At 37.1% G+C, this 22,467-nt stretch overlaps 1 protein-coding gene across 5 annotated transcripts in view; it reads left to right on the forward strand.

The window, feature by feature from the left end:
* atp11b (ATPase phospholipid transporting 11B) overlaps positions 1–21,613 on the forward strand; it is a 177,666-nt gene extending 156,053 nt beyond the window's left edge. For 4 of the 5 annotated variants that reach the window (XM_087993531.1, XM_087993532.1, XM_043702354.2 and 1 more), the window contains 2 exons: positions 14,720–14,853; positions 17,708–20,612. In XM_087993531.1, coding sequence (XP_087849657.1) covers positions 14,720–14,853; positions 17,708–17,801 — 228 coding nt within the window. In that variant the 3' untranslated portion in view covers positions 17,802–20,612. Of the gene's footprint in view, positions 1–14,719; positions 14,854–17,707 lie in introns of all 5 variants that reach the window. The other variant, XM_043702353.2, reaches the window with a different exon arrangement.
* The last annotated feature ends 854 nt before the right edge of the window (positions 21,614–22,467 follow it).

Below are 22,467 nucleotides of genomic sequence, written 5' to 3' on the forward strand. Positions count from 1 at the left end.
TCCTCGTACAGAAGCAATGAGTTCATCAGTACAATTCCACACGCTGTAGCATTAGATTCATGTGCTAAAATAGCATTCTGCACCGTGCCATGTCCGGGATATCTTTAGTCCTGAGACTCATGGCTTTTCTATCCTTTAGAAGGAAGAGGACCAAAGTAAAATCAGCTCAGGATATGCTTCTGCTGAAAGCAGGAACAGAGGGAAGAAAAGTGGGTGACCGCTAGTTCATTTTTCCAGCTAGCAGGAAAGTTCTTAACTGTAGGTAGAATTTCTATTCCTAATGGTGTCAAGGCATTTGTGTTTTGTGCATTGTCTTGCTTCAAGTGGACTAGAAGTTTGTTGCAATTTATTTAGGTGAATGTTGGAACATATTGTTGACTTGCTTGGAAGGGTGCATGCTCTTTATTTAATTGAAGTATTATATCAAATGCCTGTTAAATTCTATATTGAAATGTATTTGATCCTGTGTTTAACTCATCCATAGAATTCTTGACTAACTGTTTTATTTACCTTAAATGCGATAGCATATTAGATTTGTGCTTTTTGTGGTAAACCAACTTTTCACAATGCATGTGATGCATGAAAATAAAATCAAATAATCAGAGTTTGAACACGAGAAATTTGCCCGGCATCCAACAAAGGTCTTTGGTTTCTTCCTCTTTGTTACATTGGCGTGGTTAGCTTTATTATGATTGTCACTTGCAATTTTTTAAAAATATATTTAAATATGAGTTTTGATACCTCCTATTTAAGGCAGTCATGGCTGGTTTCAGTATAAATTGGAGTATCTGGGCTTTTAAAGAATCTGGCCAACTACTGGTCGTCATTTCATAATAAATAAATTCTATGGGAAAATTTCAAGGAAGACATATTTTAAATAGGGAATTAAATCACTGACTGAAATAAATATATAATTGCTCTAAGATAATCTGTAATTTTGAATGAACGGTCTATATCAAATCTACATGGTCCACACTCCAACATATTATAAATTACACACATTCCAGTTTGCCACTTTAATCAACAATGGTGTTTTCTCTGACTAAAATGTCAGTAAAGTAGATGAGGAAATGACAATCATAAACCGATCCAAATCCAAGAATTGCAATACTTAAACAGCTGTACCTCAACTGTACTTAAGGGGTTAAAAAGAACCTTAAAAAAAACACTCTTATTAGAATATTTCTGGGAATATTTGCACCGCTTTCGAAAATGGGCGTACCCCTTGCAGGGAAATGCTGTAAAGCATGCAGGTTCAATTTGTACCTGACCGATTTATTGTTGCACAGATCACTGCTGAGCACATGGTGTTGGTGATAGGTGAGTAACTGTCTACCTTTCCCACTACCTTCCAAGTCCTCTTTCTGTACTTCTGAGTTGTATCATTGTATTGTGTACTCCCTTGCCTAGTTTGTAAGGCCAAATGTGTGACAATGAATTTCTCCAAATTGTATTCCATTTTCCACTTCCCTGCTATCCTGATAATTGAAGGCAATCTGCAGCCTCTAACCTCACAATTAGCTACACAACCAATTTTTGTATTACCAGTCAGAATTTTTCCAATAATTTACCCACTGAAGTTAGGCTAAACTAACCTCTGATTATTTCTCTAAAAATAATGGTCCATGCCTCTGCTACCTCCTCCCTTGTACCTCTTGACAGTTTGACATACATTTCATCTGCAATTTACCACTTTCAAAGATGTTAAACTTCTTTAATGTTGCCTCTTTCTTCTGAGATAACATCAGTAGTTCACCCATATTTAGGGAACCTAATCACCCCTTTCTCTTAAATAGAGTAACCAAATCTGAAATAGCTTATATTCAAAATTAGGGCTAAATTATCTATCATTGGCATTCTGTTTTCTTAATTAAACCCAATTGGGTACAACTTTAAATTTACAGCAAAATATTCACAAAACTGCAAACTAACTTCTGTAAGAAAATCTAACCGTATTTTGCCTTCATATGTAAATAAGATTCTAATGTTTCATATGGAACTTCATTCCAGCTGCAATATTTAATTTCTCTTTGTACAAATGTACCTCTTTGATTCAGCTTGAGCCACAAAGGCATTTTACTCCCAGGTCAGGTACAAAATCCCAACATTTCAATAAATGCATACAGACTACCCACACAATGTACAGGCTCAAAAGAACTACAGATATTGGAGATCTGAAACCCCACTGTTCCATATGCCCAAAATACAAATTGCTGGAGAAACTCTGCAGGTCTGACAGCATCTGTACAGAGGAAAGTTAATGTTTGGAGTCCAGTGACCCTTCAATCCTTAATAGTCCATTTTTACCTTTTTTTTTCAAAATCCACCAACTGTACTGTGCAGGCAAACCACTTGTTTCTGCTCCATAGAACTAACTTGTTCTAACCTTGAATCGATTTTTTTTTCCCCTCCTCTTGTCCAATTTCTTACCACCTGCATCCCCAATTCTTTGAATGCTTTGCATCAGTTTAAAAATTTCCAGTTTGCGGGCACTAGCTGCCACCTCATCACCATGGACATGTGCAATCATTCCACATGTCCATCCTCCAGGTTTGTCTTAAGATTCTCTGCTCTCATTCAGTGCCATCATCCTGTGAACTTGCCACGATTGTCCACATTTTGAACAATTTCTCCTTTAAATCCTCTCCTTCACTTTTTCTTCAGATCAAAAATGGTGCTAGGAGTATCTCCGTGTGCTCCAGTTATGCCTGTCTCTTTGTGGGATACGTGGAACATTCCTTCCAGTCCTCATACGGTATCTCTCCCCAACTCTGTCTTGTGCATCAGTGACCTTATTGGTGCTGCATCTCTCTCTCTGTCTCCTGGAATTGGAAAAATTTATCAATTTTTGCCTCCAATTTTCATCTTTCCCTCATCTTTACCTGATTGATCTTTGACTCCTCCCTTCCTTGACATCTCTGTTTCTGTTTCTGGGAACAGGCTGGTCATCAATATCTGTTGCAAATCCAACAACTTTGTTACCTGGACTATACATCCTCACACCCTACCTCCTGTATGGGCTCCATCCCATTCTCCCAGTTTCTCTGTCTTCTGGATTTCTATGATAGAACATTTGTGCTCCACAAAGCAGCCAGCCAGTGTGCATTTTGTCTCCCCAGAGTAGAGGAGACCACACTGCAAGCAGCGACTACTGTAGGCTAGATTGAGTGAAGTGCAGGTAAATCACTGCTTCCAGTTGCCTGCAAACTCAATGCACAACAGTGTTGCTATGCCAGCATTTCTGTCTTAAGCCTGGTACAGTGCTCTAGCAAGGCCTGCTGAAAGAATAACACCTTATCTTCTGCTTGGGGACCTTACATGTTTCTGGAATCAATATTGAATTCTTACAATTTTAGAGCATAAGCAACATCTTCCATGTCTGTTGCCTACCCTTACAATCCCAGGTCCTGTCATTAAATGGGTTGTTTTCAGCACAGCCAACCATTTTCAACTACTCCTATTATGACCATTCTAGATTTTGCTCTTCAGCTTACTATTCCTTTGCCTGTCTTTTTTTTTCCTTCTCTCTTGGTCCTATCAGTTCACTCCTTTTTCCCCCAAAACCCCATCAGTAAGTAAATATCACCTTTTTATAGCTGCTATTGGATCTGAAGAGGAGTCACTGGGCTTGAAACTCTTCATAAATACTGCCAAACCTGCTGAGCTTTGCCAGCAATTTCTGCTTTTTCTTTATTCATATTTAGAATCAGGGTGGCATGATGGCTCACTGGTTAGCACTGTTACCTCACAGCACCAGGGTCCCAGGTTCGATTCCAGCCTCGGGCAACTGTCCGTGTGGAGTTTGTACATTCTCCCCATGTCTGCGTGGCTTTTCTCCGGGTACTCTGGTTTCCTCCGCAGTCCAAAGATGTGCAGGTCAGGTGAATTGGCCATGCTAAATTGCCTATAGTGTTAGGGACATTAGTCAGAGGGAAATGGGTCTGGGTTGGTTACTCTTTGGAGGGTCGGTGTGGACTGGTTGGGCTGAAGGGCCTGTTTCCACACTGTAGGGAATCTAGTCTCATCTCTTTAGTTCCAACTCACACTATCTGAAGGCTGCTGTACTTTACATTATCATTTCATACTTTTGTTTTATTTGATGCCTTACCACAAAACTTTATAATTTTGCTCCAACAGCTCATGACTATCGATGCCTCTCCAGATCTTTTTCCTTTTCACTTCCCTATGACTTACTTTGTGTTCATGATATCTGGTAGCCTTATCCCTCTGACTCCAAATGATCACTTCAATGAATTTCCAGATTGACATGAGGCTGAACTCTTCTTTTGCTTTCTTGCAAATACCCAATTCTTGTTCTGGGCTACACAACCTGGCACAATGGAGCCTTTTTTTGGACTTCAGTATTCTACCTCCACCTGGATCCCACCTTCTACTCTTGTTTCATCCTTTGAGAACTGCTCACCATGTCAGTATTTCAATTTCTGCACCTGTCTCATCATTCTCATCTGTCTCCCTCTGACTTCGCTGTAGTCCATTTTCTCAGATCATCATTTTGCCTTCTGACAAGGTTGGTGTGATATGTTATGTTGATTTTCTTCCTCTGTGTGGCTAAAAAGCCTTTTCCAAAACTTCCTCTTTCCTCCGTTTGGATCACATGACCCACTTAATGACATCAAGGCTAGCATTCATGCTAATCTTATTTTCTTCTGGGTGGACCTCAGAGGAATGAGTGTCCAGAATCAGAGGTCATTGCAAACTGTGTTGGCATGCTGATCAATGTATGGGGACCCTCAGAGTGGCAGCATCATACACACATGCGTAACTTAAAGGGAGAATTGATCAAACCATGTTTTCAGGATTGTTGTTCCCTGGAGATGCTCTTCCATGACCTCGAACATCATAATTCTTGAATACTAAATAGTCCACTTTCCATCCCTCCCATAATCCATGATCTGGATTTGGATGTAAATTTAAGAGGCATGTTTGTAAGTTTTTGGATAACACTAAAATAGTTAGTATAGTCGACAGTGAAGAAGGTTATCTAAGATTACAAAGGGATCTTGATCAATTGGGCCAATGGACTGAGGTGTGGCATATGGAGTTTAATGTGGATAAATGCGAGGTATTGTATTTTAATAAAACAAACAAAGGCAGGTCTTATGCAGCTAATGCTAGGACACTAGGTAGTGTTGTCAAACAGAAACCTAGGAGTTCAGGTACATAGTTCCTTGAAAGTAGTCACAAGTAGACAGCGTGGTTAAGAAGGAGTTTAGCACACTTGCCTTCATTGCTCAGACCATTAAGTATAGGAATTGGTACATTATGTTGAGGTTGTACCGTATGTTGGTGAGGCCACTTTTGGAATATTGTGTACAGTTCCGACTGCTCTGCTTTAAGACAGATGATATAAAATTGGAGAGGATTCAGAAAAGATTTACCATGATGTTGCCAGGACAGGAGGGTTTCCGTTATGAGGATAGGCTGGGATTTTTTTCACTGGAATGTAGGTGGTTGAGAGATTAACTTTATAGAGTTTTATAAAATCTGAGGGGCATAGATAAAGTGAATAGCAAAGATCTTTTCCCTAGAGTGGGGGAGTTCAAAACTAGGGGGTATATTTTTAAGGCGAGAGGTAAAAGGTTGAAGAGACTTGAGCAACTTTTTCTGTGGATGATTCATATGTGAATGAACTGTCAGAGGAAGTGGTAGATGCAGATAGAATTACAACATTTAAAAGATGTTTGGATAGGTAAATACTAGGAAAGATTTGGATGGATATAGGCCAAGTGGGACTGCTTTAGTTTGGGAGACTTGGTGCACTTGGATGAGTTGGACTGAAAGTACTGTTGCTGTGCTGCATGATTGTCCTAGTGTGTAAGTCATTTCAGTCTGCTTCTTCCCCATTAAACTGATTGCTTCCTAACTTATACATTTTAAAAAAAAAACTCTCAGACAATTCCTTCCCTATTTCGTCCATCTTCCATTCTGCTCCTATATCCTGGAACAGTATGCTTTTTACCATGGGGACACAGTTCTACAATTCTACTGACAACATCTCTCCATCCACCCCACAACCTCAGCAGATGCATGACTTCGATAAGAGAAAGTCCAATTAATCACCCACCAGCTTCATACATCACTTGAACTAATTCTCACGTTTTATCCAATTCTTTTTAAACTCCTTTCTTCCAAATAAATGGTGTTGCTCTGGATACTGCCTTTTTATTTTGTGGGGTACATCTATGCTGTCAATGCTTCTTTTTAACACAACTAACAGTTCTTGCATTGATGACAGAGCTCAGGACTGTGTCCATTCCATTTTCTGCATTTCTGCTCTCACCCCTTTCCTTGCTTCCCAGGATAATTTTCCAACACTTCCAATGTAATACCTACACCAAAAGCATCATTCCCCTCCTTTCTACATTCAGCATTTTGGAAGGATTGTTCCTTCCATGGATCCCTAGACCATTCCTCAATCACACAATCCCTTTTCCTGTAGCATCTTTCCTTAAGTGCAGCAGGTTCAATTTTTCCCCACCCTCTTAAACTCTCAAGTGAATGAGTGATTTCTGAATGCTGCTCTCAGTTTTGCATACATTATTTGGCAAGACAGTGACAGTGATGACGTCACTGAAGTAGTAAGCCAGAGGTCAAGCTGAATTTAATGAATTGGAAATACAAGTTCAAACCACACAATCATAGCTGGTGGAATTTAAATTCAATTAATAGTCCAGAATTTAAAATCTAGTTTCAAAACTACTGTTATTAAAATTATGATCATTGCAAAAACCCATACAGTTAATTATTGACATGTAAAGAAGGAAATCAACCATCTTACTTGCTCTGGCCCACTTGTACCTCCCAGCTTCTAACAATCCAATTGACTCCTAACTGCTGTCTCAAAGATGGTTCAAGATGAGTAATCAACACAGCATAAAGGTGATAATATGACCTGAAAAATATTGAGTAGACTAAGTGCAGATTGTGCAACCACTTTGCAGAACACCTTCATTCATCCCGCAAGCATGACCCCAAATAACCAATCATTGCCATTTTAATTCTTGACCTTCCTCTCTCTGCCGTCAGCGTACAGCAGGGTTCCAGTGAAGCTTAATGTCAGTTCGAGGATTTGTCTTTCAATTTGGCACATTAAACCTTGTGTACTCAACACTGAGCTTGCCAATTTCGGACCAAAATCTCTGCCCAAGTTTTGTTTCCTGTTTCAGGTCATAACCAGATGCTGCATTTTTCTTTATTCTATAAAGTTCTTCCTCATATCCTCTTGGAATTTCTTATCCTAAACCTTCAGCCTCTGTCCTCTAATATCATCAACTAATGGGGATCATTTTTTGTGTACCTTTTATCAAAATCTTGTACACCTCCACTAAATCCCCATTCACTCTCTCTTTGAAACAGAGAACTTCAGCTTCTCCGACTAGAATTTGTCCAAAAATCTATTATCCCTGGAACTGTTCTAGTAAATCCCTTTTTCAACTTGTTAACTACCTATATATCCTTCATAAGGTATGGTGATCACATTTTGTGCAATGTTCTGATTATGGCTTACTCAGGGTTTTATACAGGTTTGACATCACTTTCCTACTTTTGTACTTATTGCTTCTATTGCCCAATTTTCACTAAAATGTATCACCTTATACTTCTCTATTAAATTTATTACGTATCTGCCTATTCAGTCAGTGTGTGTATTGCAGGTGATTGGTATATTCTTCAGTCAGCCACACCTCCAATTTTGGTATTACCAATAACTTCTGAAGTTTGCTGTGTGCCAATATCATACACCCTTAATGGAAGCCATAGTTGACGATACTGCAGTCTTAAAAAAAATTATATTAGCATGTTATTTTCTGTCACCAGGGTCACTTTTATCCAAGCTGACACTGATCCTACCATTCCACGAGCATTAATTTTGTTAGTTAGCATTGTTAAGTCTTCTCTTAAAATCCCTGGCTCATCAACCATTGCATGCTCTTCATCAATCTTCTCCTGTCATTGAAAAGTTAAATTACTTTAATCAAGCCCTATCTTCCATTTGCATATCCATGCTCACTATCCCAAAGAACTCAAGCTTCAAGTACCTGTTGATTTAATTCCTCTGATTTGTATTATCTGTAAAACCTAATCCACCACCAACCAGACTGCCCTGTAGTTACTAGGAATGTTCTTCCATCCTTTCTTGACTAAGGTTTTCACATTTGTCGCTCTCCAAACATATTCAACTTTTTCATCATCTCCTTTATCAATTTTCACTTATTGGCTTTAGAATGTAGGTTTGCTCGCTGAGCTGTAGGTTTGATATCCTACCTGGCTAGGTAACATCTTCAGTGGCGACCTCCAAGTGAAGCGAAGCTGTTGTCTCCTGCTTTCTATTTATATCTTTCTCCTGGATGGGGTTCCTGGGGTTTGTGGTGATGTCATTTCCTGTTCGTTTTCTGAGGGGTTGTTAGATGGCATCTAGATCTGTGTGTTTGTTTATGACGTTGTGGTTGGAGTGCCAGGCCTCTAGGAATTCTCTGGCATGTCTTTGCTTAGCCTGTCCCAGGATAGATGTGTTGTCCCAGTCGAAATGGTGGTTTTTTTTCATCCGTGTGTAGGGCTACGAGGGAGAGAGGGTCGTGTCTTTTTGTGGCTAGCTGGTGTTCGTGTATCCTGTGGCTAACTTTCTTCCTGTTTGTCCTACGTAGTGTTTGTGGCAGTCCTTGCATGGAATTTTGTAGATGACGTTGGTTTTGTTCATGGGTTGTAATGGGTCTTTTAAGTTTTAGTTTTTGTTTGAGTGTGTTGGTGGGTTTGTGTGCTTTGGCTGTACTATCTGCATTTTTACCAATGTATTGTCAGAATCCCTTTGGTTAACACTGCTACAGAGTACTCATTAAACATTATATCCTTGCCCTGCACCTCACCACCTTTATCCCCTTTACCTTTGTTTGTGCCATAACGTTTCTATGGTTTTCTATACTGGTAGATGATTTTCAAATCCCTTTAGTTGTAATTGATAACTTTTTTTGTCTGTTTGCCATATAATTTTACTTCTCAATCTCTTTCTTCCCCCCCCCCCCCCCCCCCCCAACCCCCTAACTGTTTTTGGTACAGTTCACACTTGAATACGTTAATGTGCATCATAACCTATTTTACTTTGTTTTATTGATCTTTCAATATGCCCCCCCCCCCCCAATTGTTCTGTTAACGATTGGTTATGTTACAGCTTTTCCTGTCCAACTAATTTCTGTTTTACCAGAGTAGATCCTTCTGATAATGTCATTTTTAAGTTCTACTTTAGACTATTTGTTGGTCTCCATTGCTAATCTAAATCTCAGCATAGAATAGCATAGAGCGTCTGCATGGGTTTGCTCCAGGTGCTACAGTTTCCTCCCACAGTTTAAAGATATGCAGGTTAGGTGGATTAGCCATGGAAAATTCAGAGATACAAGGATGGGATTGGGGCAAGGGGGTCCAGGTGGGATGATCTTTTGGCGGGTTGCTGTGGACTCAGTGGGCCAAATGGTTGATTCCACACTGTAGGGATTCTGTGAATTTGGCAATCGGTCACTCTTCCCCAGTGTTCTCACCTGCAAATTGTTCCATCCTTGGCACTGCCCAAAACTGTTATCATTCAATTACTTATAGATCCAGCTAAATTCCAGTGGTGACCTTTAATGTACAAAGCTCAGAACTAAAATAACAAAATCTGTGTACATTTTCAGAACAAAGACTGCATATCAATTAAGAAGCTAAAACATTCCCTGAAGACACTTTCAACCAAAGTACCGACCCAAGCTGATTGTCCTGTCATTTCTAAGGCTTATGAGCAGTTGTAATTTTGAAGGCTAATAAACATGAATGAATTTTCATTGACCAATTTCAATGCCATGCACCAATAGGAAAAAAGCTCTAACTCAATTAAAGAATTCCGTACCATTTAAAGGGCATTTCCTGGGATGCACCATGCCAATTATATTGGTTTAGTGCTTATACTCAGGTAAGTGTAATAAGTGGTTTTAGCGGGCAACTCTAACAGAAAAGCACTTCCAATAGCAACTTCTTGATTTACTCATTATGCAAATACAAATTGCTGGAGATCATTAGGCAATTTATACATTAATAAAAGTGAGTAATTTAGTTTGCTATTTTTTCTATAGAATCTGGCCCAATATTGCCATGATTTTGTCAACCTCTTCACAGCTGTCGACTTGATGTTTGTGAAAAAGCAACTAAAATCTGTATGCATTCTGTCTTTAACTGGGTCAGTCAGAATTATGCTGAGGCAAATTTTACATTGACGCAATGAGTTGCACTGTAGGTTTGTTATTACAGCTATTAGAATATTTTAATTCCTTCAGCTCATTTCAGAGGTGTAAATACTAAAAGATATTTTGAACAGGGACCGAGTCTAAATGAACAAGTAGAAAATTGATACGATACCGACGCTGGTTGAATGTTTGATCTTGCAACGACCAGCAACTGCTGAAAATTTCTGCAAAAGTTGCATTGTCTTTTAATGAGCTTTGATACAATGTGTTTTTTTTACACCCACCTGGAATGTCTTCCTTCACTGTGATCTAATTGAATGAAACAATAGCAACAACATCTGTGTAGCTTATTTAATGTTACAAAATGCCCCAAATGCTGGACTGACGCAATTTAAATGGAACCAAATAGCAACACTAGGTCAGGTGACTGAACGTTTAGAGGTGGACATAAAGAAATCACACTTTTTTTGAAAGCTTGTATTTTAAATCTGAGACAAACATAGCAATTGTTGAAAATGCAAGTGAGACAGTACAGCTCAATATTTGGTCTACCTCCTGTCAGAGTTTGCTTTGTCTTCTGAGATGTTGGTATCACTAATTTGACCACCGTTCACTACTCACCCCTTACAACTTTCAAAAAAGGTGATAGTGAGCTGTCTTCTTGAACCACTGCAATCCATGCATTGTTAGTGCACCCAAAGTGCTCTTACGAAAGGAGTTCCAGAACTTTGATTCAGCGATGGTAAAAGAATGGTGATATATAGTTCAAAGTCAGAATGATCTGTAGCATGGAATGGAGCTTGCAGATGATGTTCCCATGTATCTGTTGCGTTTCCTAACAGATCATGGGGATCTAGACACAGCTATTGAATGAGGCTTGACGAGTTGCTTCAGTGCTCATTGTTGGCATTGTGTTCATGATTCAGGCTGTGAAAATGGTGGTGGATGGAGTGCCAACCAACAACTGCTTGTTGAGTTGTGCATCATTACATCCTATTCATGTGTATGAAGACCATTCCTAATATGTGCCTTTGTAAGCTGTGGGCATGCTTTGGGTAGTCGGGAGACATGTTACATTCGTCGAAATTCACAACTTTTGACCTGCTTTTGTGACCATGGCATTCATATGGCTGACCAGTTCAATTTCTGGTCAATAAGCCCTCCACCCTCTAGATGCTGGCACTTGGGAGGTTCATAAATGATAATGCAATTGAATCAAAGAAATGATCATTGCCTAGTGCTTGTGGGCTGTGAAGAGGAGGCAGTGGCCTGGTGGTATAGTCCCAAGTTTAATCCAGAAACTTAGCTAATGCTCTAGGGACCTGGGTATGAATTCTACTATGCCAGATGGTAGAATTTGAATATAGGTGGTAGAATTAGAATCTGCTAATGACCATGAAGCCATTGTTGGTTGCCAGAAAAACCCATCTGGCTCTGTCCTTCAGAGAAGGAAATCTACTATCCTCAATGGTCTGGCCCACATGTGACTCCAGACCCTATTTAGTTGACTCTCAACTCTCTTCTGAAATGGCCTAGTAAGCCACTCAGTTTAATAGCAACTCAGGGCATGCAATAAATCTTAGTCAGCCACCAATGTCCACAATCCCATGATTTGATTGTTTTTTAAATGTCTGAATGTTGCCCATATCTTGCTATTTGGGCATGGACTGATTCAGTACCTGATGAGTCATTTTTAAAAATGTATTCATGGGATGTGGGTGTTATTGGCTAGGTCAACATTTATTGCCCATCCCTAATTGTCCAGAGTCAACCACAATGCTGTGGGTCTGGAGTCACACGTAGGCTAGACCAGGTAAGGGCAGCAGTTTTGATTTTATGAATATTAACTCAAAGGATTCTTTCATTCCTTAGCATGATCACTAGGATCTAATACAGTTGATGTGTTGAATCCTTTGTGTGTGAAGTTTGCTTTTTGATTCAGAACAAGTGTTCAGAATTATGTTCCATGTTAGACATGGAACATCCAATGAAGTAGTGTCATACAATTCCAGTGACTACTTGCTGAAAGTAGACAATGTGAGAGAGAAGGCTTAACTGGCATCTGATGTTCCAAGATCAAGTACCTTATTAACCCTCACCTTCAAGGCTCCCAAATCAATAATGACAAAATGGTAAATATCCAATTGAGAAGTGGTACCAGTGCAGCAAAACTTCATAGAGTGCTTTATAGAAGATTTTTTTTTTCAATATTGATTTGCTTCTATTGAAATCACAGATGATTGGGCAAATGTCATATTTTGGCATATAATTGTTGCAGTTGTCTCAGGAAATTGCATGAGTTATATGTTTTTCTGTTGAAATGAAATGTTTATTAGTTGAAACAAACAGGAATTTAGCTTTGTGTTCATTACTTTTTTCAAAAGATAAGTAATTTTTTTTCTCTTTTGGATGTGATCGTTAGAGAAATCATTAACTGGAGATTAGAAAAAAAAGTGGTTATCTTCCTACCAGGTTTGGAGCCACTAAGTAACTCATTCTAATATTCCTGATGAAGGGCTTTTGCCCGAAACATCGATTTTCCTGCTCCTCGGATGCTGTCTGAACTGCTGTGCTTTTCCAGCACCACTCTAAACTAGAATCTGGTTCCCAGCATCTGCAGTCCTTGTTTTTACCTAACTGAGGAAACAGTCTCTGGCATGAAAAATTCCAAAAATGCTTATGCCCAGGAGAAACCCCCTCAGCTGCAACCGTGTCAAGCTCTCTAAGAGCATTATGCTTTTCACTGAGAACATTTCTTTCTTGCAACTCCAGAGGATGTTTACCTGTTGTACTCTATTTCTTCCCAGGACATTCTCTTCATTTTTGGAATCAATCTGTTAAGCCTTTGTTGTATCTCACCAAAGTATGTATATCCTGCTTTAGCTGAGAACAAAACACACAGCAATAAACCAGCTGATGTCTCCCCTCAGCCCAATGATACTTTGAGCAAGACTTCCTTACTCTTGCACTGACCCACTTCCAAGAAAGACTAGCATCTCATTTGCATTCCTAATTCCTTGCTCTGCGTTCACGTTAACTCTGATTTTATAGCAGGACACTTTTAAATCCCTCTGAATATCAACAATTATATTATCTTTTTAAACACTTCATTTCATTAACAGACTGGGGCTCAAAAGTATAATTAAATGATGTCCTCTTGAAAAATAAGAGCATTGGTCTTTCAAGCTCCAAACCCCAATCCCTTGGATACTGCAGCGGTTTCTGTTAATTTTGATTTCTGTGTGAAGTTGAGTTAATGAAAGTATATCAGTTTGCTTGCAGTATCATGCTTCAAAACTAACAGATTTTCTACATAAGTTACCTTGTGCCTTTTCCTTCCTTGTAATCTCTCTTTTTGAGTCTATCTTTATTTTTGCTTTTGCAAAGGGCTCCAAATGTGTGAAGGTATATTTTGGATTGTGTGGGATTCAAATTTCTTACTGGGACAATGTTCTCAGTTGCTTTCTGCAAAGTATAAGAATGATCTAATTGTGTATGATATATGGGGAGTGCCAGAGTTCGATGGTTTAATTGCATTTTGTTGGCACCTATGCACTATAGAATATGGGTTTGTGTTAAGAGTGGTATTATATTTGTTTTTGATAGAATTTTGTTGTAAATACCTCCACTTCTGGAATCGTCTATACCCCTCACCTTTGGACTTAGTTAATTTCCTCTCCTCCCCAATTAACAACCAGTGTGGATTTCTTGGTAAAGGAGCAACCCAAATTTGAACGATTTAGATGTTTGTTTATAAGATGTTAGTAACTTATCTGGCATGTACTTCAAGTTATCATCAGACTTAGCAATGTACTTGTTATTATATCTCATGATTGAGAGCTACACTTATTTTGGTTAATGTTTCTGGTTAAATAGTTTTTGAACCGTATCTGACTTTAGCATAATGCATTGTGAATTGTTCAATACAAATATGTGCATTTGTAAATATTATAGAGAGCATAAGTTTCATGAGTTATTGTTTAATTCAAATGGTTGTCTTCTCATTGTATCAGATTTCTTCTTCCTTCAAGATACTTTCCTTAACACACATAATGAGTCATTCTGAACAAAGTCCTTTGTCAATGAGTCTCCATTTGAAGTACTCATTTATAGAGTGAGATGCTTGTTGGTGGTTCTATATCACCAACCCTTTTGTTTTCCATTCTTCCACTCCATGATGAGATGTCTTATCATAAAGTCCAGCTCAGGACCTGAAGTAATCAACAGCGGTTGAATTGTCATTACAAATTAGATTTTGAGAGTCTATTCCAAAAAGGTCTCAACTGTTTGTTCATTTATTTAGTTGCAACTTAAACATAATAAAAATTTAAATGATAATTCACAAACCTAAATACACAAGAGTCCAAAGTAAATATATATAGCAAAATAATACCTTAATTTTTTTCATTATATTTGTAAGTAATGGCTGTAAGTGTATGTCATTGAACACCATGTTTCTTGCAAATAATTTTATTACTTCTGTCCTGTAGCTCATGGAACCCAATTCTGGCATCACCTGTATGGAATCGATCTGCTGTTACTCAAGAGGAGAAACAGTATGTTCACCTCTTAGAAGAATACTAGATCAAATAATGGGAAGGTGCAAACCCTTGCGAGTCAACAGGTGTGGAATTTCTCTAAGTAGATTGTGCTGCAAGCATTTCCCTTACAAACTTGAACATGAGGGCCCTGCAACTGTTGATGTATAGAACAGCTGTAGGTGTGCCTTGATAAAACTAAAGACTGTTCCTGTTTCTAAAATATTTTGAAATGTTGGGAGAAACACTTAAATTTGCATCAGGACTGGTGAGCGCGATTAATTTCAGCATTAAGACAAAGTTAACTGAAATTATTAGTTATCAAATATTTTATATTGTCTGCTGTTTGTGTTGAGTGTAAGTGAGAATTTCCTGTCATTCTTTAGTTTGTCTAAATGATCAGATTTTTTTCCAAATGAGAGCTTTCAAACTGTTGTGGTTAAGTGGATCTTCAGGTTTATGTTGAGGTTGCTTTCCTCAGCTAATTAATAATTTTTCCAACTAATAACTTCCAACTCTATTTCTCCTAATTTTGAAATATTCTCAGTTTTATCTTAGTGGTAAATTTCTGTGGAGAACTTGTGTGGTGTCTTTGTACTAGTTCATTTTTATTTTGAGTTGCTGATTACAAAGCACCTATATGCTTAACAAAGGCTCAATTACTTTGCATTTGGTTATCCAACAAAGTGATATGATAGAGCACAATCTAAGCACGTTTACCTTTTATAAAAATGGCCAGCATTGAATGAGCTTTGGCGGAAAATTTTAATATAAATGAGTTACTGAGCTAAATCTACGTTGGCAATTTATTTGTCCTGTCATTGTATGAAAAAGAATATCTTGCTATGCTTCACCAACTTTTCTAAAGCAGCCAGATATTCTTGCTGGTTAACTTGAGCAAATGAAAGAGCTTAGGTCTTGGAAGTGTGTGCTGGTACTGTAATTGTGTGCAGTATCACTCTCTTTAATATCACAGGTTGAGATTCAAGTCTTATCATTTAATTAATTGATTTTTAAAGCACCCATTCTATTCAAATGTTCATCTTAATTTCTTTTATCATTTTCTTCGCTAAGTCATGTTTGTGCTTAAAGGATAATTCTAAGTGCATTGGTTTGCAAAGTAAGCAGATTGTGTTTCTAATGCAAGTTTACTGATGTGAAGCATTAGATTTTTGACGGGAATTACTTTTTAAAGCAGACAGTAGTCAACGTTTTTAACTTTTTCTGGAATCAATTTTCCATTTTGTAAATTAGCTGTGGTTTGTCCCATTAAAATGTTTGGAGACTGAAAATACACAGCAAAAGGAAAATATTGGTTCTTTTAACTTTTTTTGTTAATTTTATGATAGTAATTTGATTGTTTTCAGTGGAGGGACCAGTGAATATTCCATATTCTTTTAAAAATGTAAAATATTTTTAATTTTTGTTGCCCTAAATTAATTCTCATAGCTGCTTTTAGAAATAGAGCTATTGGTGTACAAATAGAAATGATCAAATAAAGAAGCAAAGACCTTGCTTTTTCACAAATCTTTTTACATCAGTAAGATGTGTTCCTAGCCATTGAAGTTATTCTAAGACACCAATTCCCATTCAGCAAAATTGCACAAATCGTAATAAGATAACTTTGGGTAAATTCCCTTCTCCTTTTCAAAAATCAAGGAATTTTTTGCACCCATCTGAATGGCAGGCAGGATTCACTGTTTTATAAAGACGTTTCAGACAATGCGATGATAAAATTCTTCAATAGTGCACTGACACTATTTATGGGTTCAAGTCACTAATGTCAAGCTTGCATCCACGAACATCTGACTGAAGCGTGCTACAACTGAGCCCAGAATAACTTAGATATTTTTGTCCCTGTCTTGTTGGGGGTGATGGAACGCTTCAGTCTAGGACTGAATAGACCAGAGGATGAATATGATGGAGTTGTTTCTTTCTTTTGGAGGTTGAAACCTTTATGCATAAAACTAATTCTGTAAATTGAAATTGTCAGCTAACAATTAGAGAGAGTGTGTGTGTGTGTGTTTTGTTTGGAATATGTGGACTTGTTGGACCAAACAGTGTTTTCTCAATGATGATTTATGGCATTATTTCTTACACTGTGGTTTTTCTATATTTCTCTGTCTCGTTTTTCCCAAGCATTCTACATAGTTCATTTCCATATTGAAATTGAGTTGTCCCCACATCCTGTAATATTATTCACTCTTTCTCTGTACCTCGCAACTTCAGAAGACCTCTGTTGATTTGGCTTTCTTTGGCATCTGCAAGTTTTAAATCCTTACTTTAGCATCACCTGACTTGTCTTATCTCCTGTTCTTTCCTCTTTTCAACTTTGGTGTTCTGACCTATGGGCCTTCGTTGAGGTTTCTCCATTTTAAAACAGGTTAGCCTACACAATTAATTCAGTTAAGTTATCTATTTAAAAGTCTGAATAACAAATTGAGTTACGCAGGTTATATTCATGTTTTGCGTACTTTGATACTTTATTAATACTTTGAGTTTTAAAAACATTTATATAGAAATTGAAACATTTTGAAGAAAGTTTCAACTGTCTTCAAAGTGAATACCTCCTGTGATTTTTTTTTTTAATCCAGTGTTGTATTTGTAATCAATTAATTTTGTGAGAATTGTTTTCCTTTCCAAAGAGTTAGAATAAATTGGTTTACCAGTCAGAGGTAGCATATTAACACTCTCTTAAAATTTTATGAGCTAATAGGAATTTCCTAAGTTTTAATTCAAAAGTGCAATTTGTATTTTATCAAGAAAGTTCATGCTAAAATTGTTAATTTCTGTCTTTTGGCTAATTTAAATGCTTTTGGTTCATTAGTGTCTGGCATGAAAATTGTAATATTGACTGGTTAAATTCTTAACTCTCTTTTTTATATTTGCATAATTTCCACATTACAGTGTACATACCAAATTGTCAATTTTTTTCTTTAGATGTTGGAGCGACCTTGATCCTTGCTACACTAATGACAGAAGCATCTTAACACTCTCATCAATGGATGGTTCCTCAAATGCTTCAGTGGTTTAACAGTTGAGTGTAGACATGATAGTATTGTGTCTTTGTCTTCTGTTATTGTTTCAATTCCCAATTTAATTCTGAGTCTTGGGGATGGATGAAAATATTTATCAAGGTCTGTCTGTGACCATCTGTTTTATTTTTGCATGTATATCTAATTGCAGCCCAAAGATGATAGTAAGTTGTATAAGAAAAAGGGGCAGAAAGTGACAATTAAATTTGTATTTATTTGTAAATAGTTGTAACCTCATTTTCCTCTTTTTACAAGATGTCCTATTTCTGGAGCTATATTTTTCTAATTTTTGTTTTTTGGATAGGAAAGGTTAGGGATTGGAATGGTGGAAACATCCCTTTGGTACATTTCGGGGCTGAATCTGCACTATGGCCGAGTCCAGTTTTTTTTTGATATTTTGAAGTAGCTGTTCTGTCCAAAAGTGGCATGCGATTTGTTCTTGTAAAACTCAAGTGATAATATCCTTATCATTCTAATTGCTCCTGTGGCTGGATGGCTAACATAGTGAACAGGTGGGTAGAAGCAGTCTGAACTTGATGGAAATGCATTGCAAGCTAGTGTAACAAGGGATACTCCAAGTTAACACCTTTAAAATGTCTGCTTTTTTGAAATGAAAATGTTGATCAATTTCTTGTATTTGGTGTACAGAATCTATCTTGATCAGTAAGTGGTTTTGTGGTGTTTCCAAAATTGGTTACACAGGATCTTTGAATTTGAGTTTGTTATCCTGTAAATTTTCTGTAAATTAAACTGAATTGAAAATTAGCTTTGTGAATGCAGAAGTGACAAACCAGGAATAATATTTTTACAATTTACTTGAACTTCCAGCACCTGCCAACTATTTAGCAGATTTGGAAATGCCAGGTGCTTATCAGGATTCCAAGACTAAATTCTTCTGATTTATTTTAACAAATTGCATAAGTTGGGTTATGAAGTAAGGGTTATGAAGTATGGACATCATACTGGCGTATACCTTTTGAGACTGATCTATACATCTTCTTTCAACCTGAAAAATCTAGTAATCTAGATAATAATACTTGCATCTGATATCCACTAAAATTGGTTCTAGATGTTGGTTTCTGAGATATCTGCAAAGGAAAATACTGTATTGTCAACAAATTAATGCTGGCAAATAACTAGTAAGTACAACAACTGGTCAAAAGTGGAAGTTGCACTGATAGTCATTTGCTTCCCATCTATATCCAAATTTTGCAGAATATATTCAGTATTACTGATCTGAATTATGTCAACCTTTCCCATATACTGATTATTTAACAGCAGTTAAATAGTACACAAAGAGCAGCAAAATGTTATAATGTGGATTTTATTTTCAAAGAAGGGGTAAATGTCAAAATGAGATTATTTTTAAATTTCATTTCATTCATGGAATTGAAAGAGTTCCTCAGCAAAGGTTCAATGTTTATCCCATTGGCTAGTGGAAAATAATTTCTGAACTTCCTATTTATGAATTTCTTGCATGTTTTCTTGAAATTGGTTTCTTGAAATTGGTCTTTTAGAAGTGTGGCTCAATATTAGTAAGGTTTTTATGTACTGTCCCCAAATATACAGGCACTATTATCTAACCAATTATCAGTGCAGTGTTTAAAAAAAAAATTACCCAGCACAATTTTCTTTATTTTTCAACTAGCCAATCTCCAAGGCCATGATTTTATTTTCTTCATATGTCTATAGTAACAGATTTTCCAGTCAAAATGGTTCAAATTATAAATTAGAAGGGCGTAAGGTATAATTGGTCAGGAATGTATATTACATTCAGTTTGACACAGTTTTCAATGGGAAGATCTGTGAATACAGGAGGCAAGTATAAAAGGAGAAAAATCTCACTAGCTGTTAATGATTGGTTGTGGTATTTGAGTGCAAGGACACAGCACAGTCAACCCTGCCTTTACGTAAGCTTTTGAAACTTCACTTATAGCCACACTCCTAATTAAGGTAACATTAGGAGATTTGTAAGGTAACTATTTGGTGGTGGCAATTGTACTCCATCAGCTAGTGGAGTAGGAAGTCCAAAGTTCTATCATCGGGCAAAACACATCTTTTATCAATACAATAAACTCATTTATTCATATTTCAGTTCAAAATCATGGACACCTACCCAATGCAGAAAAAGGAAAAGTTGCAGATCCACTTTAAAGGTGTTAGATTTGTAACAGTTGCTGACTTTGCATGGATCTCTCTTAAAGTTAAACTTTGAATTTAATAATTGTCTTGCAAATTTTGAAATGTTTACAAAAAGGTTTTTAATGTGAGTTGAGATTTAATTTGGATGAATCTGAACAAAATGTGCCTTGTAAATTTGGTTTGAGAAGGGAAAGAAATTATTTATTAGAATGTAACATTTCAAAACTTGAGCAACTTTATAAATCTGATCCAGTATTTGTGTGATGTGATCTTGACCTGTTTCAGCATGTTTCTATAGTCCCTTTCAGTGATGGAATGGGAGTGGTTCAATTTGGCTTGACAGCTGGTCATTTTCTTTTCATGTAGCAAATAATGAGGCAGATGCTTAAGCTGTGAGGATCCCCAAAGCCTTGTTTGTGTCCAGTGATACTTTAGTCTGAAAGGTACATTGATGCAAATGCTTTTGATATGTTTTACATTAGCAATAAAAAAAAACTGAAAATTTTAGATCTCTGACACCAGTTCTCATTCTGTGTTTGCATTATGTTTTTATTGAAATTGTTCCTCTGTTGATTTTTCTCATTCCTAAACCACTCTGGTATCACTTTTCCAATAAAAAAATTATATTCATATTCACTAATAAACAAAGGGAAAAATTAAAGTTAAAATTTTGTGTTTTGTATTCATGTAATCCCATCTGTTACTATCATGCACAACTTTAGGACTATAAAGAAAACTTGCCCAAAATTATAGCTGTTAGTAAATAGAATAAAGTTCTTTTGATTTAATCTAGTCTTTCGTTACAAATAAAGGACAGACAAGGGTGAGTACAGTACAACAAAATATATGGAGCTTTATTTTAAATCCTTTCAGTGAGGATCATGTACTTGATCAGTTGAAGGACTGAAGGCTAACAAATCTTCTGGGCCAGATGATATGTTGTAGGGCAGTAAAGGACAATGGCTGTACTGGTAAAATAATCGACTAATATTGGTGAGGCACTATGGAACGGGAATCTACTTGCACCACGGAGAATGTGCACAGCTACTGGATTAACATTTAACATGGAGAACATATAGGAAGTGACATACATTTCAAAGAAAATCATCCATGACTAGTCATTTTGCAAAAATTAATTTTAAAAAATAGTATTTTTGTGGTTTCGTTGTAATGGTTAAGCCCTGGTGACTGTTGACATCTTTTAATATTTCTCTTTTTTCAAACAATTATTTAACTTGGTTTTAAAAAGAATCTAGAGGCTCTGTTTCAAGATTGTGTGGTAGAGAGTTCTGAATTCTAAATGTAAAGGCTTGTTTATATAGCTTTAAGTTCTTTTTGTATTCACTGTTACAGCCAGTCCAGGCACTGTATTCTTCCACTTGTTGCCATCTAGTGGTTGAACTCATTCTACTGATAATGGGCATCCAATTTTAAAGCTCACCAAGCTTTCACTGGCAATGTTTTGTCAGCTGATCAGACGTGTCTTATACTGCATATCTTCCACAATTCAGCTGCACAAACCTACATTAGATACTCGGGACAGCTCATGAATTGCTGATCTAAGAACGTTGAACCAAGGAAGAAGAAAAGTGAAACTTTGTCATTCTTTTCAAAAAGGTAATGCGAGCTGTTTGCTGTTCCTCCTAATAAACTCTTACATTTTTATATCCACGTAGCCTCTTATTAAAATTATCTTATGCCAAATAGGAGTCTTGCAAATGGTGAGTAAATGTTACACAAACCTTTGCTTCAGGATCGTGACTAAGCATAACCTGGTCATGCATATGGTTAAATACGTACACAGCTCTATGCAAAATAAGCAGTCTCCTACGGTCTAGTGCCCTTGTGTTTTGAATTGTTTTTAAAGAAATCTTGTTTGGTGCACAGTGGCATGTAATTTATAGTTAGTTGTTTCAGAATGCCTTATAAGCTGATATATGTAGTAAACATTTTATTATCTGGCATCTATGAGATCAGGAGTGTGCCAGTTGATCAAATATTCCAGGTAATCAACAGGTCGACATAATCAATGTAAAAATACTAAGCAATAGAAACATAATACACGGGGTATACCCATCACTGCTATATTTTAATTACAGCATAAATCACTTAAATAATGCAGCTTTGCCTTTAAATAAAAGATATGGGACGGGAAAGATTTCTGGCTGCAACAGTTGCTCTTTTTTTGAGGTATTTTAGGTGCTGGAGGTGGTTTCCTCAAATTCAAGAAGCAGCAATTACTGTTTTATATGCTGTTGCATTGTTTTGGAACTTTGGGGGGGAAAAAGTCAAAACAACAGCAGTTTTAAAAGGGAGAAGAACAGATAAAGGAAGCACATGGTGAGGTCAGTGCAGGACCGAGAGAGAAAAAGAAACTGACCCCACAGTGTACCTGCACAGTTACTACCTTTGCTATTTAAATTCATGTATCACTGGACATCGGAGTGCGTCTGGGAAAATTAACAAACCATGCAATTCACAACTGATCTTGGAGGAACTGTTGGGTGAAGTTCACAGCACAGA

This window comes from Chiloscyllium plagiosum, unplaced genomic scaffold (genome assembly GCF_037043375.1).
Source record: "Chiloscyllium plagiosum isolate Xiang-an unplaced genomic scaffold, Cpla_swu_hap1 HiC_scaffold_13, whole genome shotgun sequence".
NCBI lineage: Eukaryota > Metazoa > Chordata > Chondrichthyes > Orectolobiformes > Hemiscylliidae > Chiloscyllium > Chiloscyllium plagiosum.